Source organism: Stegodyphus dumicola, chromosome X2, assembly GCF_044657685.1.
Source record: "Stegodyphus dumicola isolate Sdum_Otavi_A_Nest chromosome X2, ASM4465768v1".
Classification (NCBI taxonomy): Eukaryota; Metazoa; Arthropoda; class Arachnida; order Araneae; family Eresidae; genus Stegodyphus; species Stegodyphus dumicola.
Window position 1 is genome coordinate 194,783,383 of NC_140781.1, and position 27,826 is coordinate 194,811,208.

The 27,826-nt window shown below is 32.4% G+C and overlaps 1 protein-coding gene across 1 annotated transcript in view; it reads left to right on the forward strand.

Moving 5' to 3' along the window:
* Positions 1 to 18,186: 18,186 nt before the first annotated feature.
* Positions 18,187 to 27,826, forward strand: part of LOC118194884 (mitochondrial sodium/calcium exchanger protein-like) — a 32,890-nt gene continuing 23,250 nt past the window's right edge. Inside the window, exons 1-4 of the mRNA XM_035366093.2 lie at positions 18,187 to 18,558; positions 20,428 to 20,580; positions 24,667 to 24,719; positions 27,419 to 27,476. Coding sequence (XP_035221984.1) covers positions 18,436 to 18,558; positions 20,428 to 20,580; positions 24,667 to 24,719; positions 27,419 to 27,476 — 387 coding nt within the window. The 5' untranslated portion in view covers positions 18,187 to 18,435. The remainder of the gene's footprint in view (positions 18,559 to 20,427; positions 20,581 to 24,666; positions 24,720 to 27,418; positions 27,477 to 27,826) is intronic.

Genomic DNA, 27,826 nt, shown 5'->3' on the forward strand with positions numbered 1-27,826 from the left:
TCTCTCATCAGCATGCACAGGCAAAAAACAGGCTGTTTTATATTATCAGTTACTGTCTCTTCAAAAGGCGTCAGACATGTCTTTGTTTCCCCAAGAAACTGTATTGTTTAAAAAGAAAATGCTGCTAAAATTCGAATATATTCTTCTCCAAACATGAAATGAACAGCATCAAATTTTTCGCAGTGGCTTTTACCACTTTTAGCGATATGATAATTTATTTATAATAATTTAGGTTGCTTCAGTAGCATTTTCATCATCTGTGTTGAATGGTAATAGATATTATTTTTCATTAGGACCTATAGAGAGTTTAGAATAAATATTAATTTTTGTCTTTCATTCGGATTTTTTATTATAAATGATGCAATAGTAACGAAGGTATGGTTATATAAATCAGTTTATAAATGATAAATATAAATTATAAATTTATAAATGATCAGTTTATAAATTTATAAATGATGCAATAGTAACGAAGTTATATAACGAAATATTATCACTTTTATTTGATACAACCTCCGTAACAAAAGAGATACGTAATATAAATAGAAAAGCTATCGTGATTTTTTGTGAATGAAAAACCTATATTACGCATTCGTTAGAATTTTTTCTTTTTTCCTGAGAAGGACCATTGTTTGAAGTTTCTTAATACTAAGCAACTTACCAGTTACCAAAGTAATAACGTTTCAGCTGGTTCTTTGGAAATGCTTCGAGCTAATGCCATACCAGACTGCTAAGCATAATAGTTTTAGATATTCGTGAAATCCTACGTTTAAAACAATTACCTATTTTATGTAAATTAATCTCGCATTTAAGAGAAGTAAGACGAAAACTAATAAGGTATTTTCTCCCTCCTTACCGTGTGCTTTTGTGGATACAAAACTTCATTTGATAATCCTCTCAATGCAAGAAATATTATTGGCTGCTAATCGTTTTAACTTGCTATGACAGAGCGGGAAAGGAAGTGGCTACATATGATGAGTAAAGAATCGAAGCAATGTAAATAGTGTCGGCTAAGAAAGTTAGTATTGCTTTGGTACATATTTTGCTCAGTGACGGTTTCATTGGAATTCATCACAATTACTTTTCTTTTTCTCCAATGACAAATTCAAGTTTTATGAGCATTTACTTTTATCAGTATTCATCACAATACTTTGTTGTTTTTAACTATTATTATTATTATTTTTTGAGAATCCTTGACAAAGCCGGTCGCATACCCCAAAAGGTAAGTGTACCACAGGTTGGGAACTGCTGTATTAGGGGATAAAATGCAGTAATACTGCCTGCTAATTTTTCAATTATATTTTGTGCAATGGTTTTAGCTTTCCTAATGGTCGATACAGGATTATTTGTTTAGTATATATAATTTACTTTTTCAAACTTGTAGGGACTACTAGTACTTCTTGGCGGCAAGAAAAATGGGAAGTGTGCAGTGCCTTTAGCTGGGATTCGAAAACCAGACCTTCAGATTGCTAGCCGGACATCCTTTCTAGTCACATGCACACGGTAAGGAGGGAGAAAAAACATTACAGCCCCCACTCTTAAGAGAAGACTGAAGAGGAGGAGACCCTATGTCCAAATACTAGTAGTAGCTCGTCCTCCACATTTTAGTTTGAACATTCTTGTAGAGACCATTATGTTTTTTGATGAAAAGGAAGGTGAAAAATGTGCATTGCTCTCGCTGAGATTCGAACGCCAGACCTTCTAATTGCTCGCCGGACGCGCTTACTCCACGAAGGCACTCGGTAAGAAGAGAGAAATCTTTAAAAACTTGAAATAACTAAATGGAAATAACTAAAATCACATTCGTTATAAATTAGAGCTAGAAATTTCAAAGATATTACTGATGAATTTCGAATAAGATACTAAATTTTACCAAGTATTCTGGTGTACGCAGTTATTGAAGTTTTGGCTTAGTCTCACGAAAGCTTTTCAAAAGCGTAAAATTTTTGTTAAAAGAACTTCACTCAGGTACTTAGTTCTTTCAAAATGATGATTTAGAAATTAGGAACTTAATTATTAAGTTCCAGTTGGAGAAGTGACGAGGAAGCGCACTGTTTATAAAAAGAAGGGTGATATACTACTGAGTACGCGCGTTCGCTAAAGGAAAACCCATAAAAAAAAAGAAGCTCGCATTCTTGTGGCCTGATGACTACCCCAATCCATCAATCTGCGACGGTTATGGAGTGTCATAAAGATACGGTGTTCTATGGTTTTTGGTTGCGAGATTACTTCAAAGCGACACGCGCTAAAATCGCGACCCAAAAGCAAATTTCCATTGTCCCAAAAAATCCAAGGATTTGTCCTGAATAGGATGGAGTTCGTGCTGAGGTGATGGACCTGTCATGTTTTAAGCAAAAGGAAATTAGAATGTATATTGTGAAAGAAAACTGGGAGGGACAGTATTTGAAGATACTGTGTTATCAAAAGTTTATGTTTTATTCTTCCGTACATTCCAGGTTCGGTATTAGAAACATATGGGAAAATAAGAATACTCTTAATTATTAAAGATATAATGTTTGACATCGGGTATAGCTAAATTTGATAATTTTAGTCAAATGGTATTAAATATTTTAAGTAAGGAAGATATGTTAAATTCTTGGAGAAAGTATGAATCTAATTTAAAAATTAGATGTCTGTACTCTGCTGCAGAAAATTTTTAGAGTAATTATCGTAACATAAATTTACCTCTCAAGACTCGGTGACAAGAAATGAGAGATCTTCATTTGTAGAAATGAGATTAAATTGCAGTGATCGAGAACGCTGTCACATTGTAGAAATCATTCCGTAGGAATAAATAAGTAGCAATAATAGATTTTACCCTCAAAATTAGAAATGCTAAGTAAATCAGAGAGGTACCAAATGATAATGATACAGATTGGTAGCATTATTAATATAAATCCTTTTCAAAGCAAAATAAACTGAGAGTTCAAAATACAAATTAGCTTCAAAATGTTAAATAAAAAAATTAAAGTCTGACCTATGAGGCGGCACAAGAATGAAAATAGTGCCGAATAAGCTGCGTATCCTGTGCACTCTCAACAGGAAATATGTAAAGTATTTCAGTTTTTGTCATATGAATAGAAGAAGTTTTAATGCTGTTTATGAAAGATCTAAAATATCCAGAGACAAATTTGAGATTAGAAGGATTATTAATATTATACAATTTTTATTGTAACGCCTTGGTCGAAGATGCTAGGTATATATATATATCTATCTATATATATAGATAAATATATATATATGAGCTTATCTCACGAATGTAAGAGTTGGAAGTTACAAAAATGAATTTAGTGCACTGTGTTATATGGAGAATAGTAGAAGCATGCTAGTCGCTGATTCTTGCAAGCTTCTGAAGAAAAAAAAAAAAAAAAACTATTACAGTTATATTTAAGCTAAAATCTCTGAGTTAAAAGACTCATATAGTTTGGTTAAGCATCTCCTTACGCAGTCATAATTGTGCACATCATCCTCATTTGTTTGTGCAGGTAAATAATTTAAATGCAAAGCATTCCGTACTTGCTTGACTTTTAGTTCATGCAAATTATTTATGAGTACAGTCTGTAGCAAAATATACTTACCGTTAACCTTTTTGTATAGTTGAAGAAGAAATTAATAAAATTAATAACATAGCTGTATAATCTCCAGAGCAAATTTTTAATTTCTAAATTTTCATACCATTAATCTTACGTTTAATAAAATCAGTTGGCTTTAAAATAGCCCCCAACTTAGAAATTAATGCAGTAAGAATTTAGGTTTTAAAACTAATTTTAACTTTAAAATGGCAGAGAGCCAAAGTATCAACTTATTAAAATAAAAACTGTATTGATTACTTCCGACTTTTCTCTTTGTCTATTTACAGCTGTTTATTTCGCCTGTAAGAGTTGTTATTTTCAGTAAAAATGCAAGTCCTTTTATTCTCCTACCCCACTTATTTCAGAACTCTACAAACATATAGCACACAACGATGTCTGTCAGTTTCACCTTTCTATTAATTTTTTTTCAAGAAATAAGATTGCGTTATAAATACAATGATAGGTTATATATGGTTATATGTAGGTTATGTATAACCTATATAACCGCGTTATAGATGCGAGTCTCTTTGATATTTTTATTGCGTTCTTCTCAGCCTTTATTGCGGTAGTTGAAGGTTGAACGTGTCATTATTTGTTCTTAATAAATTGAGGGGGATAATGTTAAAGTATTCAGTTTACCAACAGGGAGAGTATTTGAAAACGAAAGCTTCAGTAGTCCTTTTTGTACAGTATTAGCGGTTGCAAAATATGCAGAGCTAATTTCGATTGTACTAACAAAAATTAAAGGTTATGCAATAGAATAATAAACTACTATAAGGCAAAAAATAAAAAGTACCGTAGTTTTTTTTTTACCTATGCATTGTGTCAAGACTTAACGAGCACGATCGTAAATCTTTCAACGCATTTATGATTGATTTTGATAATATATAAATACTTTAAAACAAAAACAAGCACACAGAAAAATAACCTAATTTTAACGAATTTTATTTTGAGAAAATGCATTCCAAAGCATTGGAGCTGAGCATCCTGAAGATTTAATGCTCGAAACTAGATTTAAAGAGCAAAACATACATTAGATTTTGACTGCGACTACTAACTTCGATTGTAGTAATAGGCCGGGCCATCGGACTGAAGGCGATGGGATGGTTATGTTGAAAAGTCACTCGGCATTTCCGTCAAGTGGGAGTCCACGATGCAAGCAGGAATGGCTGGAACAATGATAGACTTAAAGGTCTGAGCGCAGTGGTTGCCTTAGGACGGCAAATAAACGGCAAGAGAGAATGACTGTAAGAACTGCTATCACAAACAATTTGCTTGCACTAATGATCCGACGTAAGACCCGTACAGATATGACATTAGCGCCATAGTTGACTCACAGAACGGAGCGTACTCTTTGTCGCTCATTACGCCTCAAATGGATAACGTTTCCTTAGTGGATCGAATTTTATGTCTTAGAGTGTAATAAATAGCTAACACTGGCTTTTCAAATTCGTGGCAGATTCCTTTGTTTCAGATTTGTTTTCAAATTCTTTTATTCTTTATAAACTATTGCTTTTTCACAAAAAATGACTTTCGATTCCTTTTGGTTTATGCGGAAAGAAAATGTTTCAGATTTTAAATTTAATGAAATTTTACAACGATTCTCAGTTTAAAATGATTTTTCAGTCTATTATTTTTGGATTTTTCTTATATGCTTCATTGTAATTTATTTATGGTAGGTGGAGCAACCACAAAAATGTTATCAAAATCATGAAAATTTAGCTTTATAGAAAGTATAACATCGTTAGAATTATTGGTTTTATAGTTATTATGAAAAGAAAGTATCAATAAATTAGAAAAATGGAGTTTCTACATTTCAAAACTTGCACAGTTATCGTGTTTATTGAGACAAGCTATTTCAAAAAGCATATTTGTTATTGAAGAATTAAAAACTTAAAATATTTTACTTTTGTAAAATACCTTAAGTTAAAGATAAATACAGCAACGGTTTCTTTTCTGATTTATTATTTTGTTGCAAAATCTTTTGCAATGTTAATAGCTTAATAAATAATAGCTTAAATAAAGAACAAAGGCAATACACATAATAAAAGAACTATTTAATGGGCGTGTGTGAAATTGATCCAACAGTCTGGTGTGGCATTACTAGACCACGTAGCAGAAAATAAATAAAAAAACATGTAGAAACATATTTATTGGGACCATCGCATCGCGAAAGATCAAATAAATCGGAAGAATATGCAATGGAAACATCGAGCAAACTCTCTAGCTGAAATGCTTTGGAGAGGCAAGCTGCCAATAGTGTCTTTGATCGCTTGTTGTGGCAGTAGCGCCTGTTCCTGTACAAGGTTTTGATCCCTTTGGTAAACCACACCACAGCCTGTTGATGGCACTACAATGCACATTCAGCTCTCTCGAAACAGCGGAGTGTCTCGCATCAGCTCGCAACATCCCGACAGCCCTCCAAAGCGTTTCATCCGGCAGATGGTGCCTTCGGTTCATGCTTTCCGCTTTGATTATCTCGGATTACACGGCACTATAGCTGTTTGCGAACTAACCCATTGTAGCGTTGACGTGGCATTAAGGCGTTGTGGAGTGACTGGGAAATTGCGTTTTATGCTACTTTTGGTTGCCTATTTGCATTAGGCAATGCAACCTCTACCTTGTATATAAATTGCATGTTTTAATACGCCTTTTTAAATTTGTACCTTTTCTTTTAGAGTTTGTTGCTTATTTTTTAGCACAAGTGTACTTTGGTGAATTATTCACTTTTTTTTGTTTTTAAGTTGGTATGGTTTTTCTAGCTCTTCTTAAATACTCATGTTGGATTTAAATCTCGTGACAGACAGTAGTTTTTTAAATTTTTCTTAATTTACAATCTTCTAATCAAGTTTTGATAAGATTAACAACCTGTAGTCTTCAGATACATTCAATAACTGAGATGCGTGGGCTTTGTGAGATATTTGTCACATCTATACTAAAAATCTTTATTTCTATTAAAAGAGCAGATCCGTGCTCAAAGAGACATTCCGAAACAGTCACATATCCTTTCCATTACTCTAAATGCTGGGATTTAACAAAGTATTACTTACAAGTTGCGAAATCGATATTCATAAATGTTTATAAAATCAGTAGAAGGTAATGGATGGGAAAATGTCCCAAAGCAGGGCCATTTCTTACCACCAAGAGCTCTCCAAAATTGCTGACAGGATGCTAAAGAATAAAAAGGGATATTTTTAGCTGTGACGGAGCAGATTGCATAGAAACGAATAATTTGTCACAGTCTTTGCAATGCACTATTGCATGTCTGAAGATCATTGATATGCTTGATATTAATGAATACGTAGAGTTTGTGGACAGTGGACTGTATTAAAATATAACTGTCTGGAAACTGAGCTACGGAAACGCGCATTTGTGCTGAGAAAGCAAAGCGCAATAATACACGTCTCGAAGAAGGATAAACACTCCTCGATAGAGACAATTTTAATAATAGAAGAAAACACTGTTCATTAATTGTATTTGCCTCTACATAATGAGGTATCGTTCACAGTAAGACCCAGAGAAGAAATGGTACTCTCTGTCATCATACCTTATTTTGGTGAGGCGAGAAATATTGCCCTTCAATGCAACATACAACTGATAACATACATACCAAAATATGCAGAATTCGGTTGAGCATTCTTGGAATTTAAATAAAGTATTAATTGCTAGCCGTTTACCGTCTCCATGTAGACCCAGAGTGTTGGAGAACAGAAATGAATAATTATACCTCAAAGCTTCCTGAATATTACTTAACTCACTCTATGCAGGTAAGACATGATTATTCTGGTTCTAAGGATATGCTGTTTACTGAAAATACTTTCTATTCCTATGTTAATTGCTCTTTGCCGCATGAGAGAATTTTTGCTGTACTTTGAAGCTGAGCCTTTTACGTAAAGTTAGATATATGTATAAATTATAAGGTTTTTTTCCTCCTCTGACATTCCATGTCACAGTTTCATACATTGCAATTTCTTTGAAGTGAATTGATAGATCATATATACGCTTTTATTATATGTATATTGCATTAGAAACTAATTGTTTTAAAGTGCGTATATATTTACCTACTTGTCCAAAATTCGTTTTGAGAAACAAACTCTTAGAACAGGGTGGTGGCAAAAGTATACAACCTCCAAATTCTTCACAATTTGCACTTGTATGCCATATACATATTTGACTCAGACTCTAAAGAGATATAAATGTATTTTATAATGGGAGAAATGCTCTCTATACTTCCATTGTGCAAGGTAACACACATATCCGTAAAGAGGCTTGGCTTTATAGCCGCATAATATTCCATAACACAGGTTTAAACACATTTAATTCCAGGACATCTTAAGAAATCACATTGGAAGTATTTTAACGCGAAGATATAAGTAATGTACTTGCATTGTGCAAGTTAACACACATATCCGTAAAGAGGCTTGGCTTTATAGCCGCATAATATTCCATAACACAGGTTTAAACACATTTAATTCCAGGACATCTTAAGAAATCACATTGGAAGTATTTTAACGCGAAGATATAAGTGTGGAATCTTAAAATAGAACAAAATTTTTAGATAAAGTGCATTTGCATATCTGGACAAATAAACTTAAGCAGGAAAAGACATTATTTGACTCTTCTTAGAAAAAGGTGCAGTTATGGAAAAATAAAAGTACGCTTTTGATAAGTTTACGGATGAGAATTTTACGACAACGGAAATAGCTGAATGGGAGTGCTAAAGGAGCTTTTTATAAGAAAAATGAATACAAGTGAAAGATAAACCAGGTTCTGACTCTAAGCTTAAAAATGAACCACTGATAAATAGGGAAATTAAAGTGTATTGCTATAATTAAGTGAAAGTTAGAGGAATAATTTTACAATTTGGTGTTGTAAACTGAAGGAAAAATTTCCACCCATAGCTCTGTTTGGAAATGAGGAATTTCACTGCTATTCAACAGAAACAGAGATAATAATTAAAACCGAATTCTTATAGGTGGAGTTAGCGGACGTTAAACTCATTAGGCCTTTTAAAGCAAGAAGCATGAAAAATCAGCAGTGCCCTTTGAACTCCTGAGCTTTCGATTGTTAAACAGACGTACTTCCAATTACACCATGAAGAACGCGGTAAGCAGAGTGAAAATGCTTTACATGCTTTCCTGGGGAGGAGGAGACCCAACTGCCAAATCCTGATGATAACGAATTATCTTGCACCACATATTAGTTCGGGCGCCACTGTGGAAAACATTTTTGAAATTCTGAAGTCAGGGAACGTGAGGAATATGCGATGCTTTCACTGGGTTTCGAAATTCGGACCTCTCGATTGCCAGCCGGACCTACTTCTGATCACTACGAAGGCACTCGGTAAGGAAGGGAAAATAGCTTAAAGATTTTATGTTTAAAATAATCTGAATAATGTGTAAGATTCCATTCTGTGTGCCTTTAAGTTACAGCTTAAGTAAGAACTGCTAAGCGAATAATCGCTTCTGTTCGTGAGACAGAGAAAAAAACGTGAGAAGGCTTAAATACCTTTTATTATTCCAAATAAAGTTTACAGAATACTCCTTCTTGGAGTTTTAAAATAAAGCCTACACTCGAGCTTGAACTCAAGAAACTAATAAATTAAACTTAACTAATCTAACTGAAAAAATGTTTTTAATTCCTTACATCCCACTTTAAAGCGAGAATATGGTGACTTAATAAAAAATGCAATGAGTTATCGACTACACTATTTTAATTTGAGCGCTAATGCGGAGACATTAGGTACGCGTTTTTGTAAACAGGAGCCTTGAAAAGTCAAGTATGCTGTCAAAATAATCTAAGACATTACGGTTGCTGGCAGTATGTACTGACCGCTGAATAACAAATACACAGGGGAGGAATGTCATTAATACTTTGCTAAATGTCTGATCCACCATATATTGAATGTAGCAAATGTTCAATAAGAAAATTCCCTTTTGAAGATGGAAAATGGAGAGAATAAATTTCAATACTTTTTTAAAATGCTTCCGGTCCTGCTGCTACAAAATGAAAATATTAAAAGTTTTCTCTTTGTATACAAACTTGATTTAACATATTACGAACATTCGCTATATCTAAAGACATTTTTCCATGGACGCATTTTACGCGAACAACATCTTAAATTTAGTTTAAATATCACGCTGAATAACAATCAAAAACAAAGTCCAACAAATTTAAAATTTAGCGTAAATTTTTAAAATATTTACTCTGATTCTTAATGTTGGATTTTGCTTTTGAACAACTTTAATAGTTACTACTATTTTAAAATGCAAGATTTAAAATTATATAAAATATATATGAATCTTATGAAAGTAATCAAATAAAAGATTACATGTCTTTTGTACATTCCTTTGCTACTACATAAAGAAAACTTACATAATAATTTACAAAAAACAGAAGTTATATATAATAAATAAATTAAAAACGAATACTATCTTAGTAATGAAAGTCATCTCCTATTACGTGGCGTATAATTCTGTATGGAATGATAATTCAGATTTTAGCCATGTGAAAAGTATAAGCAATTGGGATAACAGCAGTGTGGTATTTAAATGTGAACTGCCGCACCGAATTTAAATTTGAACTGCCCGACCGAATTTAAATATAACCTGCGATAATTAAAGAGTAAAGTTTTATTTCGTAAGTTCAAACTCCAAAACAAAGCAAAAAATTATGTTAAGAAAAAGGCACCTTTTAGTCTATATATAGTACTCATTTTGTAGCTAAATAATTGTCCAATTTAATAGATATGCATCGGTGTAAGGAGAGAGAAGCGGAAAAAGTTGTTTTGAATACGTTACCTTCTATGTTTTATAAAGTAGAATTTTAATACTATATATGGGTCCAATTTCATTTCTTTTTATAGAGCTATGGAGAAGGCAACCAATTTGATGTCTGAAGAAGGCAATGTGATTCTACAGGAACTATTGCGAAACGGTAGAAATGAAAGACCTAAGCATGGTTTCACATCGGCTGTTGCAAAAAATTTCATGTATGGACCAAAACTATTTCTAGGATATGGAAACGAGCCATAAACTTGTGAGAGATGAAGATGGATTATGTTTGTTAACTTCCCCAAACCCTGACTTTTACATCTTGGATTTAGGATTCTTTAATGTCATACAATAATTACAACAGCAAACTCCACCTATCAACATAGACCAACTTATTCAAGCTGTTTATACTTTATTCAGTGCTTTAAATATCGGAACATTAAACGATGTTCTGCAGCAGGTCATGGAATGCAAAAAGGCAGTGTTTCGATTTCAAAACACGCTCCCGGAATTCATCATTCGTGCCAGAGAATCCACTATGCGGCTCATGAAGCAATAAATATTTCCTAAATTTGAATAACAAATATTATTAATTATTAAATAGAAGTTAAATAAATACTTATTACATTTATAAAGTTGCATCCTACTTAATAAATCAAACTAAAGCCTTGACTGAAGTGATAGAGTAAGTAAAAACAGTTTTTTAAAATAGAACAATTATTTCGGTACAAAAAATTTTTGCATAGAGGACAGTTGTTTAGATGCGGAAGTAGTATGAGTTAAGTGGAAGGTAAAAGCAATGCTGCCTGATGTATTCTATAAGGTTTTAAGGTAATTTAATAATGTATCGCATAAATATTTTTTTCTTTTAAAAATCCTAATTGAAAGTTAATTAAAATTATTTGGATTAGTATTAAATGTATGTAAAGTGCTAATTGTACTCTATTTTTATTATTTATCTATTTAAGGTATTTTCTTCCTCCTTTCTGTATGCCTTCGTGGTGCAACGGTAGCACACTCGACGCGTATTCGAGAGGCCCAGGTTCGAGACCCGGTGAGGGCATTGCTCATTTTTAAAGCCTTCTGCTTCGAAATAACCTGCCTCTGCAATGGGGCTCGAACTGAAAGGTGATGGATGATGATTCTTCACCACCGGATTTGGCGACTGTGTCTCCTAATTCCCAGTCGCCCTTTAAAAGGGGGAGTTTCTAAGATATTTTCTCCCACCTTTCTGCATACATTCGTGGTGTAACGGTAGCACACTCGGCGGGTATTCGAGAGATCTAGGTTCGAATACCGGCGAAGTCATTGCTCATTTTTCATGTCTCCTGCTTCGAAATAATCTAATGTCTCTACAAGCTTTATATTACAAGAAAAATCCTTTGTAGTTGCAGAAATGATTTCATTTTTGTCTTTAGTTAACAAAGGACATATTATCCGAGGAGGAGTTCATATAATATAAAACTGAGATTGCAACAAATGGGGTATTTGTTTCCAGTTTAGTCGCGACACTGAAACTTCGTTTCTCTGAATGCACAGAGTTTAATAAGAACAATATTTAAATATCAAACACTTAAAAAAAATCTCATTTAAAACGTATGAATTTGAAACATGGAGAATACGAACAGATATCGTCAATCATATAGTGTAAATAATATAGTCATATCCAGTAAATTAATTTGTTTTCAGAATAACGGACAATAAATAAATATTGACTGATTCGTTATAAGGAAGGAAAAGGATTTAGAAAATTATACTTTAATATTCATCGCTGAAATTTATAATACGAAGAAGAGATTCTACGTGTATTAATTTCAAATCTGAAACCACAGTTACGATGTTATCACTAAAACAGCTGTACAGCTACACGTTTCAATTGGAATGTCAGCGATTCTTGAAATAAATAAACCGCATTAAAATCCTGAAGCCATTACATGCTGCTGCTAAAAGGAAAACAATTGATTTTACCCTTTAAAAATTGTAAAATGCTTGGTTTCTCTACTTCTCATTACAGTTGTAAATCTCTGAAAAGGTAGCTTATCACACGAACAATCGTCTGAATGACAATTTCGTTGATACTGCCATTTACAGCGCAGCTTCCCTTCGCTTCTGAATTTTTATAGTTGCTACTGATAAAAAGGATTAAAGAGCGTTTATCTCAGCATTGCCATGAGGATATCAGCCTTCAAAAATTAACCCACAGTTAAAAAATAACCTTGAGCATCGAAAAGCGCACGAATTGTTTTCGTTTTTCTATCAAAAATAAAATAATTGTTTTGATACTTTAGCATACATGGGGGAGATATTTCGTTTATACAACTAAAAACGTAAAAGTTTTCCTATTAGCTAGAAACTGACGCATTTTTCAAATACTTTCTCTTAAGATACTAATAATAGCAATTTAAATCATTCCTTTAGCTTCTAAAATCTATTGTTGGATATCTGATATTAAATTTATCATTATAATGCAGAAAGTCTATGATTAAATTTTCGTTTCGATAATTTAAAGCTTCAAGTGCTATACCCAAATAAATTAAAAAATATAATAAACATCTGTATGTTCTACAATTGAGATTCATTTGCAAATAAAATAAATCTCTTAAATTGATATTTTCTATTTTAATTTAACAAGGGCGCATTTTTAGTTTAGCTTTATCTACAGAAAACGGATAGTACCAACATCGTTTAGAAAGTGTAAACGCAGGTAATGTTGTCAACAAGAAAGGATATCAGAAGTCATTTTTGTATTAAATTGCACAATTACTACCAGAAAATTTTTGTCTTGTTATAAGGTACATAACTATATTTTTATGAGATCAAGCTATTATATTATACTATGAAATAGCAGATTTTAGGTAATGAACATCTTTAGATTATTTCTTTTAAAACTTGTAATTATATTTATTAATAAAATTTCGACCCTCTTTTCTTACTAATTATTGTAATAAAAGCTATTCTGAACAAATTTTAGATCTTTGACTCTATTTAAGTAGAAGCGTTATTAAAGAGAAACGTACGTAAATTGTAATTGTACAAAAAATATGTTCCAAAATAGTTTTTCATTATTATTTTCTAATGATTTTTTATTTTGATTTAGTTTACACTTTACTTTGCTCGTTATTTTTACACTTTAAGAGATAGCATGTTGGCATTTTTCTTCTTTTTGTTTTAAAAATACATAAATACTCGTACTTCAGGTACATTAAACTGGCTATTAATTTCGTTTAATCCAGCTCTAATTTTATTCTAATGGTTTACTAACACGTTCCATCTCCAAAAATGTGGTCTATTTTGTACAATCCAAAAATATGGTCTATTTTATACAATATATATGTGGTCTATTTTATACAAAGATTTGAACGCGTTTATGTGGAGGTAATGAAAACGCATTCCAAGTGATTTTTTAACTGTCTTTTCACTAGTCCATAGTTTATTCCCATATCATGTGTTGCGAAACAATTTAGCTTTGGGAAAATTTTTTACTTATATATAAACGTATTGATCGCCATTAAAAATATACAAAGCAGTAATCCATAATTAATTGGCATCAGGAAGCGCATATAATCTGCGCTATGCGTCTTTTTTGCGAAGTATAACTACACATTTTAGATGGCACAGTAACTAGAGAATTAAATTAACACTTTCAAAGTACAACGAGTAATAATTTGGGTTCATTTGCATTTCTAATGCAATTCATTTGATACCGTTAAAATGCTGAAAAACATAATTTTCTGATTAAAGAAATGTCGCAGATTTTTCGATTAGAAATTAGGAAAGTAAACGGGAAAATAAAATATGATTCCATTACAATTTATATTACTACCGATAAATGTTCAATGGCAGTGCCAATAGTGTCACACTCACACATACACATACATACGTAATAGTTCGATAACATAAGTTGTTTAAGAAAAACATCTACGGAACTACTATGACTGAAAGCATCATTACTAAGAATTTTAGATCTCATATGTTTAAAAAATTAAAGCTGAGCAAAATTGAAAGAGTACTTAAATGCATAAATAAATGTGAAAAAAAGAAATAGAAAATTCTTTCGTTATTCGGGAATCATTCGCGTTTATACATAGAGAGGCTGTGCTATTACACTTAGCGATTTAAGATCCCCGAACTCAGCCATAGATTAATGTAAAACAACCTCAAAAAAGGATACTTTAGTTGAATACCGTATTCTCACGAGTATAAGCCGAAAGATTAATTTTTACCTCTAATTAAAAAAGAATATCGAGAATAAGCCACGGACATTCTGTCTACCATCTACAATATTTTTTCGTTGTGGAGGTGTGAAAGTAGCTAAAATGAAAACAGTAATTACCATGCACTAAAACAATATTTTATCATTAAGACACAATAACACGCCGAATAAATACTAATTCAGAAGTCAAACAACAAAAACATTGTTGGTCCGAAAACCACACTTTCAGTTTTTCTGCTGCCAAAATTATTCAAAAAACATCTTCCATTGGAGAACTGGATTTTCTAGAGGCATTTCACATTCATAAAAATCTTTCTGTTCTAGTTAACGATCCTAATTCCAATCCAAATTTGCCTTCGGCCTTTAAAGAAATTATATTTTAGTTCTGGTTTCACCAACAGATGGCGCCACTTGCTTATTCTTGTCCAGGCTTTCTTATCTTATCTAATCATTATTTTCTATCTGGTTTTGCGGTTTTGCAGCTGAAGATGGTGGTTCGGTAAAACCATCGAAACTAGTCCTGTGAAAATTTTGTAAATATAACGCTGATTTTTGTTGTTTGACTTCTGGATTAATATTTTATCAGTCAAAAGGAGCATCTTTTGATGTTTAGGACTGCTTATTCACTGTCACTATGAAGTACCACTCGAGGAGTTGCCTTCACTACCAGTATTACTATCGCTGGTATAGGCACACCACACCATGTCGCCACGACTTGCAAATCACAACTAAACTTGTACAGTTCTATGTAACATTCATCACATTCACCCAAAGACAACACATTTTATACTCAGTCGTTAAATACGTGCTGCTGTGTTGCCATATGTTTGTACGTATGTATTTCTAATCATACTCGTGCATAAGTCGCAAACCTGATTTTTATCTGCACTGTTGTGAAAAAACGTGCCGCTTACAAACGAGAGAATACCTTCCATAAACTGTGCTTTTTCGGCTGAAATATTAGAAAGTTTGAAACTATGCCTTCATTTCTAACTACTGTGAAATGGAAAAGTTCGCTTATATCTCGTAGCACAGTTGCGTAGCTTGGCGGGGGATGTTCGTCCCCGGAGGCACCTTTTATGGCGGCATAATTTCACAATAATTAGCACTAATAATACCTTATAATCTGACCTAAAACTTTGAATCAATTTGTAGAGGCATTAGGATTTCTTTTTTGGAAGCAGGAGATGGGAAAAATAAGCAACGCCTTCGTCGGGAATCGAACCATGGACCTCTGGAATACGTGCCCAGCGGGCTCACCACTACGCTACGAAGGCATGCTAAAAAGGCGGGAGAAATAAATTGTTTTCATAGTCTTGTAGCACCTACAAATCGGACCGATTAAAAACTAGCACGGAACGTTTTATTATTTAAATCTTAGTTTGTAGTGTAAATGACTGAGGGACAATCAAGATTGATTATTCGCTGATTATTGCAACTGGGGCGGCAAAAAAAGCTAGGAAACGGCACAAAAGGGCGGCGAATATAGGGGAGCAATTTGGTCCGGGCGGCTGAAAACCATGATACAACAGTGAAATACTATGATTGAAAATCTCTCCCTGGAAATGAGTTGACTATGTAGCGTCTTCTTTCGAGTGCACTTAAACGCAAATGAGAAAACCAGACATTTCTTATACAATAATGATGTGGAGCAAAAGCTTAAAACAAAATCTAATAAAGTTTATGGTATTTTTCTCATCTGTGAGTTTGTTAGGATACACATCTAATTTTCAGTCTAGTTACATTAGTGATAAGAAATTTAAGTTAAGTTAAATTAGTGATAAGACATTAAGTTATGTTAAGTAAGTTAAATTAGTGATAAGAAATAGATTCGAGGTGACTCTTAGCATTCTGATTATCCGAAGCATCTGCCTGAAGTTGTACGGCATTGTAGTTCTGATCTCGATAATTCCTTTACAAATGCATTGAGTAATTATTGCTAAAATTAGCTGAAATCGGCATGTATATGTTAAAAATTGTTCAGAAAGGCGACATAATTTCAAAGGCAGTGAGCAGGAAACTTCTAAGCCACAACATTTACTCTTTTAATTTTGCACGGGTTTGCAGGACTGCAAATAAGTTAAAAACAAGCATCGTATGAAAATAATATATGACGGAATAAATAGTTAATCCTGATAGCTTAACGATTAATCTATATGGAACATATATTTAGATAAGTGATTACACTGGTAAGTTAATTAAAAACTGGTACGAAATTAATAAATTCATTAAAGTACATTAATAGTATAACTCAGCTAGATCAAATTTTCATCGATCCTTCATCAATTTCGGTAAAGTTTTTAAAGGACATAATATTTGTATATTTTTATTACTCTTTAAAATAACTACTTTTCATCTTATGAGTACTTTTCTGAGATCTCCTTCAATATGAATGACTATTTTATTTTATTTAACATCTCCATTTTTACGATTTATACAACAACGATGGCATCCACACTGATAACTGTAGTGTTTCTTTTAATCTATTTAACCCCTAATCTCTTTAAATTTTGTTTCTTAAGTTATAAGGTATTTCTACCGCCTTCTTAGCGAGCCTTCTTGGTGTAGTGGTCTGCATGCTCAGCGCGTAAGTGAGAGGTCCGCGGTTCGATTCCTGGCGAAGGCGTTGCATATTTTTCATCTTGCCTGCCTCCAAAAAATACCTAATGTCTCTACAAAGTCTCTTCGGGTGATAATGACTTATGACATTCTATGTGAAATTTGCCCTCGAGTTAAAAAGGAATGCCAAATAAAAATGAGGTAATTATTCACGAGTTTAATATTTCACTTTCGTTTTCTAACCACTGCCGGAAAGCATTTATTAGAAGTATGGATGTTTTGCCTTAAAAATGTCTTCCGGTTTTTCAACTGAAGTAATCTGACTGAAAGTTTTCGCATCAACAATGCTTTATAATAAACCAGCGTATTACGTATTTTTTTAATGAGATAAACTATTTTTAGAAAATAACAAACACTTTTTTTGAAATAAAACTAATTAGGAAAAACCTTCTTTAGTCTTGACATACTTCACTTAATATTTCAGTTTATAGAGCTTTGAAAACGTAAAAGATGAAGGCTTGTACGTAAATATTTTTTATTTATTTATTTTGTTTATTTAAGCAAAGAATAAAATAACTGTTTTTATAATTTCTTTCTGAAGAAAAGATCGTCAAAAAAATTTTATTATCAGGTTCCAATTCTTTATTTTCATTTTAAAAAGTATGCTTAGATATTTCATTTCGAAAGATAAAAGGCATTTTTTATGAAAGGGAAAAATTTAATGTTATATTATGCACCTGTATTTTTATTTGGAGCGAATTATTCATATACAGGGAAAATTAAAAGAACAATTTTACTAATTTATGGAAGCTGTGTGCGAGATAACGTGATGCGATATCCAGAACTGTAAAATTAAGGAAAAAAAAAAAAAATTGTCGCGAGGTATCTTCAACTTCGACACATAGGGTCGGTCTTCTTTGTATGATAATCGCTGTTTGTCAAGTCAGTCAGCCAATAAAAATTACGCAAGCTCATTTCGAGCCCTTGGCTTCTATCAACGATAAGACAAAAAAGGATTCGCAGCAGAATGAGAGAGGGTATATAAGACAAGATCTTAGCAATGCTCGTTCATACCAAATCTATCCTCATGTGATGTATTCAACGAACGCGTGTTGGGCCACTCCTACAAAGAACAAGCACTTAGTCCGTAGGTACCGAAGACGGTTAGAGCAAAGCAATAAGAGGAAATCTTTTAGTAGTAAAAGTAAAATTTTAATCCGAAGATACAGAAGACGGTCTTATATCACTAAAATATCTTCTTTGGACAGAAGAACTGATAGGTTTTTGAAAACTTTTGACACTGAACATTTCCGCTGAAGGGATGGCTGACTCATGGATGATTGCTGACAATTTCATTTGGAACAATGATTTTGGCTTTGTCGATAATTGTTCAAGTGATGGAGGGTGGTTGACAAACAAAAGCTCATATTTCAACGTTACAGAGGTAAGTAAAGATTTCTTGCGTTTTAGCCAGCCAAATTCCATTTTCTTTAAAAACGTACCAAAATTAAGAAACACATTTACCTGCGAGGAAATTAACTCATCTAAAGTAGGAAGACATACAAATTTATAATATTACTTACTTTATTTGTAGCTAAATCAATCTTAGATGCTGAAAGATTTTGAAAAGATTGAGGCAAATACATTCTAATTTACTTAATATAAAATTAATCAATAATATCTCTTGATCTTGCCACCTAAACTGCATTTTTCAGTTTTTTATAAAACTTTTTACAGATATTATAATTATAGAGAACAACGTATTAGATACACTTTCTATCTTTAAATGCTCATTATTTTAATAAATATTTCTGATTATTGCAAATCCAAGAAAAAGCTATTAAATTTGTCATTAAAATTACAATAACTGTTTGCACTTAAACATATAAAACATAAATCGTTTCATTCATTCAGGAAACGAAATTAGAATCTCCCGATCTACAGAAAACTAATCTGATGATACAGTCCTCGCTTTTTTGATAATTAATACTAATCAATTCCAGTTTTAAACTAAAATTATTGGAAGCTTTTACATTCCTTTTCTTACTGCAAACCAGTCTATTTACGAGCCTAAGATCTAAATCAAGATATCTTCTGTCGTTTGCAAGGATTTATTTCAGTTGAGCAGTAAATGAAGCATTTGCTAATCGAATTAGGAAACTTCCGATTTGTAAATGAATGCTTTTATCTGAAATAAACTCATGATTCCAGTTCGAAAATATCTAAAATGAGTCCATATGAAAAATGCCTATTGTATTTTTAAACATCCTCTTCCCCTAAACATATCGATTAATTTTTTACATCTATAGTTTTAATCCTATGTTTTTATACAATTGATATTTACCTTTTCGGATGTCGAACTCAGGCTTACACTAGAAAATGCATCGTGTGTGAGTTGAAATTTCTGACTGCACAGATGAAATTCAACGAATTGCACAAAATATCATTAAGGAAAAATATTTAAGAAAACAAAATTGAGACCTAAGATTTTTGGGTTAAAGAATCTTAAAAAATCGACTTTACCCTTAACGGGAATCAAGCACAACAACAACACACGAGATATGATTATACATGATTTCTAATATCTCTTGACATAAGGGCTATGTTTAAAAGATAGAAAAACGCGATTTCCAGATGACCAATCCAAACTGATGACGAACATTTAGTTTGGGAACCTCTGTAACACTGCTTTATAGTGGCATCAGAACTAAAAATGATTCATGGTATATTAGAATTTTTAAAAATTAGTCATGTGTATTTGAAACCCTAACTAAAGAACCCACACCTTTAGATCCACAGGAGTGGTATGCTCACACCCACAGCAAAACAACGCTTGAGAGGATTATTTCTTTAACTTCTTACAGCAGTGTGTAATCAAATAAGAAGGATCAATAAAATATTAAAATTATTTAGAAAATTGGCTTATAATGTTACTTTTAAAATAAAATTTTCAAAATTCTCCTTCAAACATGACTCAGTTCTGAGTTGAAATTTATGGTATTCAATTTAATTGTTAAATAAACGATAATCACTCAATTTTCTGTTGTTTTACAAAGAAAAACTGTTGAAAAAAGAACAAAACTTCTCTGAAAAATACTAATTTAAAAAAAATAATTTTTATTATTTTGTACTTATAAAATGCATAATTTATATTATCATAAAAAGAATAAAATTATAAAAAATACCCAATTCACGCTGTGTTACACATGATATTGCAGATACATGTGTAACACAGCGTGAAGGTTGCATGATATTACACATGATATTGCAGATTTTAATAATATAATATTTTCATGAATTTATTTTGTTCTAGTGTCGAGAAGTGAATGAAGTGGAAATGCAATGTCGCTGCGACTTCGTACAATATGAAAAGGAATGTCATTCTGGAATGGGTTATATACATTATACTAAACATATGTACTGCCTTTATGGACCAGAAGGGGTAGCAAGTGTTGTCGCCATGAGCGTAAGTTCTTTTTACTCATGAGTTATACCCATGCTTAAAAATTCAAGGAAAATATGTATGTATCAGTTCTATTTGAAATGTACAACATTATGACCTAGTTGCCTCCGAAGTTTAGCAGAACCAGCATATTTCCTCAAGTGCTCCAGCCTTTCTTGGAAGTCTTGGGAGAGACTTCTTCTCGTCAGAGACTCGGCATCGCATAGTTTTGGTTAGCTTGAAAGATTTGAAAACATTGACAATTTTAAGTCAGCCATCTTGATAAGAGAGAACAGTGAAATCAGATGATGTAATATCCCGTAAATAAGGTAGTTGTAGCACATAAAGGGTTTGTTTATGTTCAAAGACGTCCTTGCTTATTTGATTGCCTTTCTCTGAAAATGCGATATCCTATCTAACGGAGCAAATATGCTTGGATTCCGTTTTCACTACAAACGTTTTATGCTGTCTCCGATTACTTCATTTCTTCTATACAGCGTACTAATGCTCTTTGATAGCCAAATAAAAGTACTACAGGTTTTACGTATACCCATGATACCCAGTATGCAATACCAGATACTAAGTACTCATGATAAGAATTTTCCGCGAATTGTTTGAGCACAAAATACCTTCTAAGGTATTTCTCCCACCTTCCTAGCGTGCCTTCGTGGTGCTCGAACTAAAAGGGTGGTGGATGAGGATTTCTCCCCACCCAGGATTTGGCGATTGTGTCCCCTAAAAACCCCAGTCGCCCTTTAAGAGGCGGGGTGTATAAGGTATTTCTTCCGCATTCCTAGCATGCCTTCGTGGTGTAGTGGTTCTGCACGCTGGGACGGTATTCCAGAGGTCCGTGGTTCGATTTCCGGCAAAGGCGATTGCACATTTTTCATCTCTTCGGCTTTTCCAATTAACATAATGTCTCTACAACCTAATACGTACAGATATAAAAGTGATTCACAGCGAACTTTATCAATTTAAAAATTTTGCAGTTATTATGGTGAAGTGAGAGTTAAGGTGGCGAAACGTGCTGTTCCGGTATGACGACATCCGGTTAAATCACAAATGAGGGACGGCTGAAAACGTCTTAAAGTGCCTATTTTAAAGTAAAAAACTATAATATATGTCGCTTAGTTTGACGACGAGCTGAAGACAGAGCTGTCAAGTGACGCACGACAGTACATACGATGCTATTCATGTACATACGATGCTATTCATCATTTCTCCTTCAACAGTATGGATCAAGTGCTCTGTCAAATGTGCATTCTTTCTATTCCTAATATTTGGATCTCGAGTACACTTTAATAAAAGGATTTATTTAAGTGATGATTAAATTAAAAGAACTTTAATCATGTAATTCAAAGTGATACTTTTCTATGGGATCATCGGAAATTCATAGGATGTTTGTAAGGCATCAAATTAAATTGACAATGTATAGCCACCCAGAACAGTAAATAAATATATCGGCCAGAAGTCTATAAAATACGAAGATGTTTTTTGCCTTTATGTTTAATTTTCTTACATCAACAATCGTGAAGGAGTTTTAAATTGCTGTGGTGTTTCGAATCTGAATGCATCCTTTATATTTTTTTAACACATTTTCGAAATTTTACACATTGGTGTAAATATCAGCTTAAGTTAGATATTAACTCAGTTCAATTCAAATATGTCTTTTATGTAACTATAAAATGTATTCTTTCGCAAATAATGTAGAGATAGCTTTGATTCATCGAAATTTTTAAAGCAAAAAGTGCGATGCTCTTAACTGCAAAACTGTGATAAGGGCGTTGTTGCTTTTGCTTTAAAAATTCAGTAGCCATATAAAATAAAAGAGCTTTTATTACCCTCATCGCCATCCGTCTTATCTTTCTTTTTCTGTTCCCGCTGCCTACTACGGAATTTTAAAATTTAGTCATATTTTTTTATTATCCCATATCTCTCTCATGAAATTCCTGCTATTTTTTTTATCATATTTGTTTGTGATACTTGTGAACTTTCTCTTTAAAATAGGAAATGGAATTACGTCATTTCTAAAAAATGTCGATCAAATGCCTTCGTGAAGCAGTTTTATCTTTAGTTGTTTGCAAAGTTGGAAAACAAAATACATTTTTTCTTCTCACTTTAACCGAATAGTTGTTCACTTTTATCTCGTATTGATAACTCAGTCAATACCTTTGATGAACTTTAATGTAAAATGAATAAAAATTCAGAAACAGGCTGAGATAATTTAAAGCAACATTACTTTTAAAAATAAGAAAATAAATATAATGCAAAACTTGGTTAATGGGAAAGTTATAATATGTTAAACCTTTCTGAAATTAACAAATCCAGGTTTTCGTTTCAAATTTTGATCAAGAGTTTAAATATAACCCCTATGATCGATCATCATGATCATCATGTTTATATCTCTAATACATACTCTCATTTGTAAAAGACGAAGTATTTAGCAACCCGGAATACTTGTATCACAGAACTTTGCAAAAATTCAGAATAAGTAAATGCTTTGGCCTTGTGCATCAGAAATATTCAAAACTCTCTCAGAAATACTTCAGAATGTATCATAAATGCTAGAAATGTATCTTTACAATGTTACTAAAAGTTTAAACATTTGCAGCAGTTTTAAATTATTTCATAATTTACAGCTACGAACCGTACCTTAAAAATACTGGATAAATTAGAAATATTCGATTGCGTTTGATTGTTTTTTATGTAATGAAAGCTGACTTTGGCGATATTACATTGAACGTAAAACTGCACAAACAAAACTGGAATAGTTGAATAAGCCTTCTAAATACAATAATACGAATTTGTTTATTTAGAAAAGTAGCCTAATTTGTATATTTGAGAAAACTAGCATTACTAGGATATTTTTCCTTCGGTTCCGAGATTAATTATTCATACACAGTATTATGATGTTACAACTCGTTGTTAATTTATATAGAGCTGTTAATTTATATTGGCTTTTATACTGGCTTTTGTACTCTTAGGTTCATTTATGCGGAGCTATAACTCATCGTTGAAAATCCTAGGCTCGAAAATCTGAAATTTATGCCTGGCAGCAAATTAATATTTTGGCTGAAGTCTAATGGCTGCTATTCGAGTAATAATTCAATTCATGACTAATTACTTCAACTGTTCAAGACCTTTTGTGAGAAAATGTTGTGCAACTTAATTTTCGGGAGAAGGGAGACGACTAAATAATCAGTTTCAGTGACCATTTTCTGCATTCACTTTAATAAATGAACTTTTGTGAGACTAATATTCATATGTATCAGAATTCTTTGCTTGCGTATTTACAGTCCTAAGGATGATTTACATTCTTAATAGGGTCTGTATGCGTAACAGATTCTCTACATATAGATTAGATCCTTTATTTTTTATTGCGTGAGAGTTGTGGAGTTTCTAGAAACTCATGCATAGTGTAGTAAAATAATATTATCAATGAATTATTCGTAATGGGAAACAAACAATAAAAGCAATAATAATAACAAATAAACTATTGTCCAATCGTAATAAGAAATTAAGACTAAATTTTAAAATACTGAATAAATTGTATTAAAAAATCGTAAAGTCATCTGAATTTTTAGAGCTAGAAAATATGACAAATCAGTTCTGCCCTCACCGAGATTTGAAATCCGATTGCTGGCTGAGCGTGCTCTCAATTGCGCCAGGAAGGCACGCGATAGGCGGGAAGAAAATACTTCACATTTCCTACCCCCACCTAATGGGCGGCTAGAAAAGAGGGAACATATTCCAAATATAGGCGGTGATCAATTATCGTGCACCCCCGTTTTTCAGTTCGGGTGCCGTTGTTGTGTCATTTGAATTTTCAGAGTCGCAAAGCATGAAAAATCGGATCTGCCCTCTCCGACATTTAAATTCCGGATCTCCCGAATGCTAGCCTAACAGGTTTCCAGTTACTTCCCGAAAGCAAGTGGTAAGAAAGGGAAAAATACCTTACAGAGTGTTAAATGCATTGTATATCAACCCTAGTGCATGTTTTTTTAAATTGGATCATCAGATACTATTGTTCATTTTATCTATTCTTAATAACGTTTTCTTGTTATATACTACTGATTTGAAATTCAAATATGATTAAAAAATTATTTACAGGTTGCGTGGCTTTTAGTCCTCTTTGCCGGGTTAGGAGTGACAGCTAATGACTTGTAAGTAAACTTTACTTATTTGCAATATAAATCACAGAATTTAACGGGTTGGAAATTCCTTCAGAAAATAAAAACTGTTTTTCCGGGAGAGCTATATTACAATAAATTAAATACTTCTTGGAAGGCAGATCAGGTTTACAAGTGCTAAAACATGTAGATGATTACGTTTGTAATCGTCAACATGTTTTTCAAGAAACGTCTACAAACTGAGCAGGTACACCAGTGATTTTATAAATTTAAAAGTAATATATCACAGGTAATGTTTTTATACTATCGTGAAATACTAGCGAGCAAACAATACCTACATGGTCAATTTAGTTTCGTAATCGTTAAAAAAATAGTAGATATGTCTAATTCAAACTGCTCATAAATGGTTTTATTGCAGGCAAATATTACTTAGTATAAAAATAAATTTAAAATTTTAGGAGCGCAGTTAAGTTCTCATTCATTCTTCAGAAATTTCGCTCTTGATTTAAATTTTCTTGGAACACAGCAAGCAAAGTGGAAGTGATGTTTTTGAGATGAAGACACTCAAATACGCTGCCCGAAGCAGAAAATTCTGCCCTAACTGTACTGCGTGCGGGCTAATGCTAACCGTGAGCAAGAAACTTCTTATCCACGAGATTTTACTGAAGGACCTTTATATGTTCTGAATAATATCGAAAAAAATACGATTGTAGTAATGCTTGACTTAGTCTAGGAGTTCAAAATTAAATTATACGTTGTAATGATTAGAGCAAGCAGAGGATAATCTTAGGGTGTAATAGATTTGTTATCTTGCATAGTGGCTTGGTTTATGCGATGACAGTTACTGGCATTAACATTAAACTGGGTTTACAGGGGAAAAGTTTCATCGCAGATCACTACATGATGCAGCAACGTCTTCTGTGACACTGAAATAGAGAGCAATAAGCCATTGAAAAGTGAGGAATAAATCACTTAAACGATGAGAACGACCGCTTGTTGTCTTAAAAAACTCACACCGGAGTATTTGCACAGTTTATAGAACCTTTCTTGAAAAACATGTAAATTATTACAGTCGTGATTGCCTACATATTGTTTAGCACTTGTATACCTGATCTGCCTTCGAAGAAGTTTCGGCGGGACTGGTAACAGTTATATCTTATAAGCGATTATCATTTCATACTTAAAGTTTTTCTGAGTGCGAGGTAACTTTCCATGTTATGCAGGTTATGAAACTTTTCAGAGATGATTACTGCGGCACACGAATATATTATGTGCTCCTTTTTTATTTTAAGCTTAACTTTGTACAGTAGTAAGCACTAAATTTTCACTTCATTAGGCACCACATTTGACGCCTTTTACTGAGTTGCACCTGCGATGAAGATTACTTATTGATGACTTACGCACATAAAATCGCAATGTCAGAGCGTAGAATATGGTTTCCTTTTCTATATGATTTATACCAACGTTTTTTATTAGGAAGATAATTTTAAGTAATTGATTGAAAAATCATGGATTAGGTTCAATATTGTTCTTTTTGTTATAGAATTTTAATGCACTATTTACACTTAAAATTAAAATTTAAATTTCAGAATAGGTATTAATGAAATTTGGAATTCTACTATCTTATTAAGAGAATTTTATTTTTATTGCACCAAACCATCAAGAAAATTTGTACTTTTGTAAGGTAGTAAGTAATATTTTTATTCAAACACCTTAAGATTTCTGCATATTTTTTCTGTTAGTTTTTTAATTGATCTGAATAATAATGAAGAACTTGAATAATTATGGAAAAATATAATTAAATAATAAAGAAGAAATTATTTTAATATACTCTTTAATGTTTTGCACAATTAATTTGCTCAAACGTTTATTACGCAAATGCAAGGAATATGGGAAGGAGGGAGAGTAAAAAATTCACTGTATGTTTAATCACTGACATTTAAGTGACTGGAGTGCATGAGACGAATATCTTAACTTGCTATATTAATATCTAATTAAGAAGATGAAGTTTTATAGCTATATTTAATCCTTAATGATACAGTAATTCTTTTAAGCTTTTGTAATTTTATCTTCATATATTTCTTTAAAAGACAATATTTTAGTCCTTAAACATCATATGAAGTCTATATGCTGCTTGACGACCAATAATTAAAAAAAAAACTGAGCCTGAAGAAAAGATGAGGAATTCTTTATGCGATAAATTAGGGAAATTTTAATGGTAAGAATGATTAGACTGCCATATAATTGGAATACTAATAAAAGAACTAATTGGTAATAAGAATTCGAGAGTGATTTGATTTGAAAATATGCATTGATCTGATGTCCATACTATGCACAAGGCCTGATAATTCCTATAGTAAACCAGAATGCTTTTTAAGATAGCTAAAGAACATCAATGTTGAAATTTTGTTTATGTGCAAGAAACATTTGTTCTAATGTTAAGGTTTGAGTAGCTCCTACGTATTTTGCTCTGATTAATTGACTACTATTAGGGTTATTATCAGTCCCAAAGGTATTATTATCTATTAAGGGAAGAACTTGTCAAGCAACTTCGCGACTTCTTGAATACTTGGGAAATATTTATTCGAATTATACTTCAAATTTTACTAAATAAACGACTAAAATATTAACAAAAAAAAAAAAAAAATGCTAGTTGCTTCAAGATTTTTGTTTTGTTTTGTATCGTGTTATTTTTATATACACGTAAAAGTCGCATTTATTCTTCTTTTTAGCTTGTGCCCATCCTTGTTCATCATATCAAAGACGCTCAAGATGTCTCAAAATGTGGCCGTATCCTTCATTTAATATTCATGTTTGAATGCATATGAAATGTCAGTAATGAGCTTTGTTACAATAATCCATCCTGCAAATATTTATATAATTAAAGTTTGGTCTCCGAATGGTAAAAAGAGCTCGCTGAATTAAAGTAAGGAACTTTAATTTACAGCGCTAAAATGTTGATATAAAATAGCAATAATATTAATAATCGCATTACAAATGCCTTTGATTTCCCGTAAAACGACATTCTAAATCAAATTTTCCTTTTCTTTAATTATATTTTATGGTTGTAATTTATATATGAGCTTCCATTGGAACTTTCGTAGAATTTTCACAGAGACATAGAATTTTTTAAAATTTGT